At 41.4% G+C, this 8420-nt stretch overlaps 1 protein-coding gene across 2 annotated transcripts in view; it reads right to left on the reverse strand.

Annotated features, from left to right (window-relative positions):
• SLC35E3 (solute carrier family 35 member E3) overlaps positions 1-3902 on the reverse strand; it is a 70892-nt gene extending 66990 nt beyond the window's left edge. Inside the window, exon 1 of one of the 2 annotated variants that reach the window (XM_069229182.1) lies at positions 3411-3888. In XM_069229182.1, coding sequence (XP_069085283.1) covers positions 3411-3791 — 381 coding nt within the window. In that variant the 5' untranslated portion in view covers positions 3792-3888. Of the gene's footprint in view, positions 1-3410 lie in introns of both variants that reach the window. The other variant, XM_069229183.1, reaches the window with a different exon arrangement.
• Between the last annotated feature and the right edge of the window lie 4518 nt (positions 3903-8420).

Raw genomic sequence — 8420 nt, forward strand, 5'->3', positions numbered from 1 at the left:
TTACTACACTGTACAATATGCTACTACATTCTACTCCTCCACTGTACTGTACAGCACTGCATAACTCTCCACTTGCGACACTGGACTATATGCTCTGAAACACATTTTTATTTAAAAAATGTAAACAACATTGAAATTGAATGAAAAAGTAAAGGTTAAAACTAATTTATAGTTAGTAAATTTTATTTTCCCTATACAAACCAAGTTTAAACTGCACTAACTTTAAAAATACTTCAGTTTTAGTTATATATGGAAGTTAATATTTGGAAGGCGGTGGATAAATTGTAAATAAACGTTATAAGTACTGGATCTCGTTGCACACTTACTAGCTCGCTAACCAGACAACTTTAAAGGTAACTCGCTACACTACCATGCACTGTGTTTAGACAATTTCATTTGAGATGTTACAAGTGCTAAAAATGCTATGATCTCATGCTATAGCGGATGTAGTATGTAAGTGTATAAAGAGTGCATAGAAAAGGCATGGGTTATAGTTAATGTAGTGTGGTGCGTGAGGTGACAAACACTTTTCAGAGGTTGGCAACATAGTAATTTGAAAGTGATGCGTAAAATATAAATTGAAGTTATAATTATAACTTTACTTTTTTTTTTTTTATTTCAGAACATGTTACCGAGCACAATGAAAAAACATACAGTGGGAAAAAAAGACAGGTGAAAAAATTACATGGTATATATGATGATCGTATACAGAGTTGTCGGATAGTAATATCAAGAATTGGGGGGGGGGGGTGGTGACTTATTCATAAGACCAACACATTGTTACATGATGTATCTCATACAACCGTTGGTGGGAATGGAAAATAAATGAAACACACACACACACACAAACTGGCAATACCCACTCTGTTGTAGTTATAGGTGGGGCGTTACTAGAGATATATATTTTTTTTACCATTAATAACTGAGTTTGTTTAACAAAACTTTACATACCTATTCTTCCTTATGTATTGATGCAAAATGTATTCTTTCTATACAAACCAAACAAATATTTGAAATTCTTAAGTTAGTTAAACCTTAAGGTTTGCATGTCTCTCCTGGCCCGTCAGACCGTGAAAGTGATTAGTGTGTCAGAAGCACTACAGGGTGTAACAAAGCTGTGAAAAAGCATAAGTGAAAGTAGGGGAGCTTAATTTGGATCTCCTCAGACCTCAGTTCTCAAAGTCTCTAAGCACAAGCACTTTGGCATATGTATGGTTTTCCAACAGTGTCGTCGTTCCATTTTTAGAGTGGGTGGTGGGCGTCGTCTCTCTCACGCCCACCGATGTTCCGCTCTCCCAAACAGCCCCTCCCACGACTAATTGTGTTGGCTGTGGAGCTTCTTAAAGCCCAGCTCAGGTTGGGGCAGGGCACCCTCTCTGGTGGCACTCTATAGGGAGTTAACGTTTACCCCAGTTTCGGAAACCGCAGCATTAAGACCAATCCTTTATTTGGTTAAGCTGATGAGAAACCCAAAGGCTGCTGTCTACCTGGAAACACTAGAAGATGCTATCTATAAAAAAGGAGTACAGGGGGAGAACGTGGGCAGCTCATGACCAGAATGTTTTAAATGACTTACAGACGGGATCCCTATGGGCTGCCCCCAGCAGTGTCAGGCAAAACACTGCAGACATAAAGTGAAGAGTGGTACTGAGCGCATATGATGGTGTAGAAGTGCCTGGAGTTGAAGACAGGGTCTATTGTGTTCAACTATGTTAGAAGCCTCCATTGTCATGTGTGCACCATTTACCTGGATGCGTTATAACTTGAGTTAAGGACAGATGTATATGTAAAGTTCAGGCTGGGCATTTTGCCGACTAGGGTCTATCTAATGTGCTCCCATAGGCTTGCCACCCGGCGGACCACTGTGACTAGCTTTAGTGGGACAGATAACGTAACCCGCCCCTTCCTGTTTTTTTAATAAGCATGATACCACCCTGATGGTGCTGGCTAATTCCTCTTTTTAAACTTAACGCAGTTAGAGATGTTAGGCCGGCATTGGCACTGTGCACAAGGTCTGATGCTCAACAGGTGGTTAACCCTGTAGCGTCTTTGTTATGGGTAGTGTGGCCCTACCTCAGAAATCTGCCCTCCATGCTAGGAATTAGCCCAGCTTGTTAACCCAAGAGGCTCCATATTTTCCGTACCACTACTGAATTATAAACTTTGCATGGACCTTCCTTAATGGGGCAATCCGTGCAGTTTATGTGTCTTTCTTTTGCTGTCCACTCGGTGGTAATGCTACACTCGTTTTAATGATGGACGGGCTAAGACTACGAAAGTACTCCCCTTTTGCACTTTCACAGACCCCATGATTATATGATTGCTAAACTTGGATGTAATGTTGCATATTTATGACCTTTTTTATTTTAATGGATTATGTTTAGTATTCTCTTTTGAACAATTACACTGTATTTATTTTATCCGTTTTAATTATTGTATGGCTAACAGGCGGAAACAATAAAACTGACTTTGAAAAAACGAGTACATACACTGTTAGAAGGAAAATGCGCAAACTTCAATGCAATTAGGTGTTCCCTCCATGTAACCTCACTCTGGGTGGAAAGGACAATGTATGACCAATGTAAATAGCATTCTAACTAGAAATTTTACTGAGCTACCCAAGAAGCATGGTTTCCCTCAACATATAAACACGCATTGTATGATAGAAAATACTCTTGACGCACACAGAAAGGGATTATTATAGATGCGTTTCGCGTAAATTCAAAGTACACTAAAATATATACATCTATACTGTTGGTGATAGTTATTCAACTAAATTTTGATTAATTGGAAGCACGTGCTCTAAATGTATATACATAATTAATTGAATAAAGGTATCGCCGGCCTCGTCAGCTGGTAGGTGCCCCTGGAGATACCATCAGACTCCCACGTGAGGCACCCCTTGCACCTACGAAGGAGTTTTCTCCTTTGCCCCCTAACCCGTATTAGCATCACGAAGCCACGGTCCTAAAGATTGTTCAGCTCAAGGCGGAGCTCCACCGGGTTATCAACCCATCAAGGATAATTTCCACTAGTGTCTGCTACCCGCTACCACCTGCTGAATAACGCTTCGGTGCTACAGGGTAAACTGAACATAGCAGCACCTCGTTCGCTCATCTCTTTACAATCCCAGCTCTTTTGGGCTGCTCGACGCCTGCTGAGCTCCCACAGAGCGCCCCTGGGCAGAGTACCCCCCTTGTCTGAGGCACCCAAGCCCATAACTGGTTGACCTCCCACATATCCCCCCCATCCCCTCCAAGGCCAGGCCGGCGTCCTATGGGCATCCCCAGCACACGGCTGTGCTTCCAAGCAGGCTTCGCCACCAAACGCTGTAGAGCACCCCGCTGTCACCACCTCCGGCCTGCCGCGTCCCCACTCTGAGCCCGAGACCACCCCGGGCGCGCTCTCACCAGGGTGAGCTGGATCCGGGTGCTAAAGGTCTTCCGATACCAGACTCTTTGGATGACGATGATGACCGGCGTGGTCATGGCCTTCGCCAGCTGGTAGGTGCCGATGCTGTTGCTTTGCAGGGACAGGTTGGTGAACACCACGAAGCCGCAGAAGCTGAGCGCCAGCCCCAGCACCCGTCGAGGCGCCAAGCTCTTCGGGCAGAAGAGATGCGCTTGGCGGCACACGCACAGTCCCAGAGATGTGAACACGAAGTGCAGCAAAGTCAAAGTCAAGTTGGGAAAGCCATGGCGCACGTACAGCCACTTGTTCAGGAACACGATACATGTGGAAGCCACCAGATTCACCAGTAGCCCGGCCGCGATGCCTAACGAGCCGGCCATAACGTTAAAGCAAAGACCGCTGTCCCGGCAAGCGAGAGAAGCCACCGGGGCACATGTACATCCAATCAGATACAGCCTAAAGATTCCCCGTGACCAATCACAAGCCGAGGGCTCGGCACTAATACGTATTTACTGAATGGCAAACACTAGACCACCTTTGGCAGTTTTTAACAGGTCAGCGGCGGCCATTTTACGTGTGGGCGCATCTCTATCACTTTCCTCCCGCCCCCAAATTCCGAGTGTTTATAGTGGCCCTTTCGTGGAATCCGAAGTGACACGGTGACGGCACTTCTCATCACCGAAAAGCATTGCGTCTGTGTTCTGCAAGGGTGTGGGTCCCTATTTTTTCCATGTCAAGTTCAAATATCGCGATTTTTAAGGAATCCTTGAATTAAAACTCCAGGCAGAAAGCCAATAAAGGTGATTCAAACATAAACGAGCAAACAAGGTTTTGACATTTTAACTATTTTCATTCGAGTCATGGAAAATGTGGACTTATGTCACTCCAAATTTGTTTGGGTTACAACAATATATATTATTAGATTGTTCTTCCCAAACTAAACAGCTTCTAAACATTTGAATGGTAGGTCTAAGTATTACCTCACTCACTTTAGGGTTAATCCAAACACCAGTCTAGACTTAAAATATAACCATCCCAAAGCATGAAGATAAGTCAACCTCCCAGTCTCTATACTTACATTTCCAGATTTAAGTGATCTTTCACCATTATTTATTTGTTAACAGTACTCCCATGTATGTTCAGACCAAAGGTACTACATTCTCAAGGAATGTGAAGCATGCACCTTCATTGCAGGCATACTGCTGCAGTCAAATTACACTCAGAGTCAATCTGAAGTTTTGTATGTCAAACTATTTGGCTTTACGATCTACGAGATAGCGAACAGGCAGAGATAAGAAGGAAAGCTATTTTCTGCCTTTGGTCATGGTGTGTCACAGAAAACCTACAACAGTACAGAGCAAAGGCTCAAAACCTCACTCAACATTTTAAACACTGTGTAAGGTTACTTGCGTGCACACACGAGGAAGGGAGGACAGGCAGGAAAAACACAATAAGGACACCGTGACATTCTACAAGATTCAATGCCAGAGGTACAAAATAAGGATTGAACATTACATCTTCTTCCTTCTTTTGAAGGTCCTGAGAACAAATACTCCTGAGATCTGAGGGGCATTCCAGCATTAAGTGAACCAATACATGTACCATCAACATCAGAATAATAATTACCAGATACAGTATTGGGTAAAAGTGACAAACTGGCAACATGTAACTTAGTACATAATGAAACCTCCTGGAATGATCCGTAGGGGCACAAAAAAGGTGCTAGAAGGTTTCTGGACATAGCACAATCAGTTGTAACCTTACCAGCTTGCAATGCAGTCCACCAACTTCCATTACTGGGCCATATAGCAGTACCAAGAGTTCTAACAACCCTCATGGGTTGATCAAACTTATCACCACTGAATTTGTTATAAGGACTTTAGATCCTTATCATGTCTTCCATAACAATTTTACTGGCCCTGGCTGACTTCCTTTGGTCATAAAAGTGCTTCATTTTAGCTAAACATTTTCCATGTCTGTCCATCACAATAACACCATACTCAGCATGAAATGGCACACTAATTAGAAGGTCATGCCCCTTATTAGATTTCCTTAACCAATGGGGTTGGAGTTTTGCGGATGAAAGTGTATCTCTTAGTAACTCATTTGGGATCTTACATGTGACATATTGTGAGGTAGTGCGGTAAGCCCATAAGTGGGTTCTTAATTAATTCCGCACAGGTAAGTTACCCATCAGAACTAGTTGAATGGTTTCTTTAATTATGCAGTTTGCTCGTCCTACTTGGCCATTACATTGGGGATGATACAATGAAGATTTATAGTGAGTTATCCCACTTAAAAAAAGGAATTTGGACATCTCAGCAGAAATTAATTGGGAACCATTATCACATACTAGTTCCAAAGGGAACTCTACTCTTGAAAATACTTTTTTTAAGAACCCCAGAATATTACTAGTGGTAGGGTAGTCAACAAATTCCATGTCAATCCATTTGCTGCAGTAATCAACCACAACCACAGCAAAGCACACAGATTCAGGCAACTTATAAATGAGCCCAATCCCCCAATCAAGTCCACACAAGCTTCTGCCAAGGTCCCACAGGGAAAGGAACAGGAAAAATAGAACAGACACCTGTTCAGAGAGTTTTATTTGCTTCCTTACACATCTGACATCCTTGGACAAATAGCTTTACATCACAATCTATGACTGACCTCCAATAAAGCATTCATAAATTTGTTTTGGTACCAGTCATGCCCATATGGCTCTCATGGGTCAAAGCAAGGAGACAGGGCCTTAGTTAGAAGATTTTGTGATTTAATCAGCAGTAGTGATTTCAAATGGCAAAGTGGAGAGGTATTCAGCCAGTACATTTGATATACCAGGAATGTGTTGGACATAAAAAATGAATTCATGCAATTTGCATACTAATTTCATAACACGTAGTGAGACTTTATCTGAAACCTTCCTGCTCATTAAGGGTTTTTGGTCACTTTATCAAGAATGGTTTCCCCTACTGGAAACTTACATTTTGCAACAGCCCACAAACACACCAAAGCTTTTTGCAGAATATTTGGATTCTGATCACCTAACTTTACATGACACAAAAACAATGAGATGCTCACTATTAGGTGCTCTCTAGATGAGAACAGCATCTGACCCAACTTGACTTTCATCAATAGTCTCTACACAAGGTAAAGACTCATCAAAGGATTTAAGGGAGGGTGCACTTTATAACTCTTCCTTTAAACTATGCATACTGGCAAAGCAATTCTTGTTTCAAACAAAGACTGTACCTCTTATAGAGAAAGTGCACAGGTTCCACTTTCTCAGAGTAAGAACGTTGAATAAAATTAAAACAATACTAAGAAGGATGAATGTTTTTCTTTGTTAGATGGTTTAGGTACCTGAACAATGGCAAAAATCAAACAGGGTTTTGGTATGACACCTTCTGAACTGATAATATGACCCAAGGGTTTTTCTTTGTTCTTGAAAATTCACATTTTTCCCTCTTGAGGTTCAAAACACTTGCTTGGACTCACTTCAGGATTATGCGTAAAATGTTCAAATGACTTTATTAGTCTTCAAGAAGATGAGGAGGTCATCCTGGAAGGCTTTGACCCCTTCCATGCTATGGAACAGCTTGTTCATTATCCTATAAACAAGCACTGGCAAAGTCAATTATTTTCACCTGTGCCGAATGTACTGGCTTTTTCAACTTTTAAGCTTGACAGCTCTGTTTTTAGTCACCCACACAAATGAAATACATGGAATTTGTGTCATGTGATCCCTGCATCACATATACTATCACATTACAAATCAAACCTGTCATACAACCTTGAGCCTAGAATACCTATCAGTTCAGCTGCTTCCAAGCCCTACCTAGCGTTTCCGGTAACAAGAGACTTAAGCTTTTTAATTTTCAATTTTTTATTGGAGCTAAAACCTCTGAAGCCTCTTAAAGCACACAATCACTCTTTTTGCATGAGTCGTCCATTCTGCTGCCTTAGGGTACAATCGAAATGAGGAAAGACGGCCAGTGGATGGCATCATGTGACAGCATCTGCCAGTGACAGATTTGTCACAGACTGGTCTCTAGGCAGAAACGCTAGGGAAGGCCTTGACTTGATACCACATAGACTGCACAGAATGATAAACATCTTTCAACTATACCACGCATGTCCAAAATAGGTCCATGTTATCTCTTCAGTCTAAACAATGAATATTTAAAAAGTTTTCATTTAAACTCACTACTTGTAAATACATTTAACATGGCTAGCATATAATTCAAACATTGATCTGGACCTTTACTCAACATCCCTGCAATATGCAATTATGACAAGAATATATTTCTGAACCATGGGAAGAGGGGGCTATGATGGTTCTGCTGTGAGAAAAAAGAAAAAGAAAATGATAAATATGTAGCAAAGGGACGGAAAAAAAGAAAAAAAGGGCAGTGCCTTTTGTTTTCATCTTTAAGAAAAAATGGGGAGTAAAAACAGAGACCAAAAAGGGTGAAGAAAAAATGGTGTACAAAGGGCAAAATAGATCTCATAAAAAAGAATTAAACACAAACAGAAAACTAGAGGCAAAACAACTTAGAAGTAATAAAACCTAAGTAATGTGGAGCGCTGAGATTTTGAAAGAGCATCAAGATTCCACAAGGCAAACCTCTTGACCCATTTGCTGCTCTGCAGCAACCTTTCACATTGAAAAGCAATTCCCTTGTACTTAAACACTGCTGTTTATTGAGCCACACAGAGCCCTCACCTAGATGTCTGCCATTCTGCACCGCACGAGGAAACAAGTATTTGCAATGCAATTGGTCTTGCATTTGCCTGGGTTAGACCAACTGTCATTGTAAATTCATAACTGGACTTTTCTTGCCACATAAATTGGTCAACCTTGCCTCATACTATAGTCTTTTCCTGCCATATAATTCCAGTGGCCATGCATATAACTAAAGCATTTCCATTTAGCTTCTTCCTCTATCTGCAGCAAAAAATGAAAATGTTGCCATTTAGCTTCCTAATTTAAATTCCCCCTGCTAATT

The sequence above is a fragment of the Pleurodeles waltl genome, chromosome 4_1, assembly GCF_031143425.1.
Source record: "Pleurodeles waltl isolate 20211129_DDA chromosome 4_1, aPleWal1.hap1.20221129, whole genome shotgun sequence".
Classification (NCBI taxonomy): Eukaryota; Metazoa; Chordata; class Amphibia; order Caudata; family Salamandridae; genus Pleurodeles; species Pleurodeles waltl.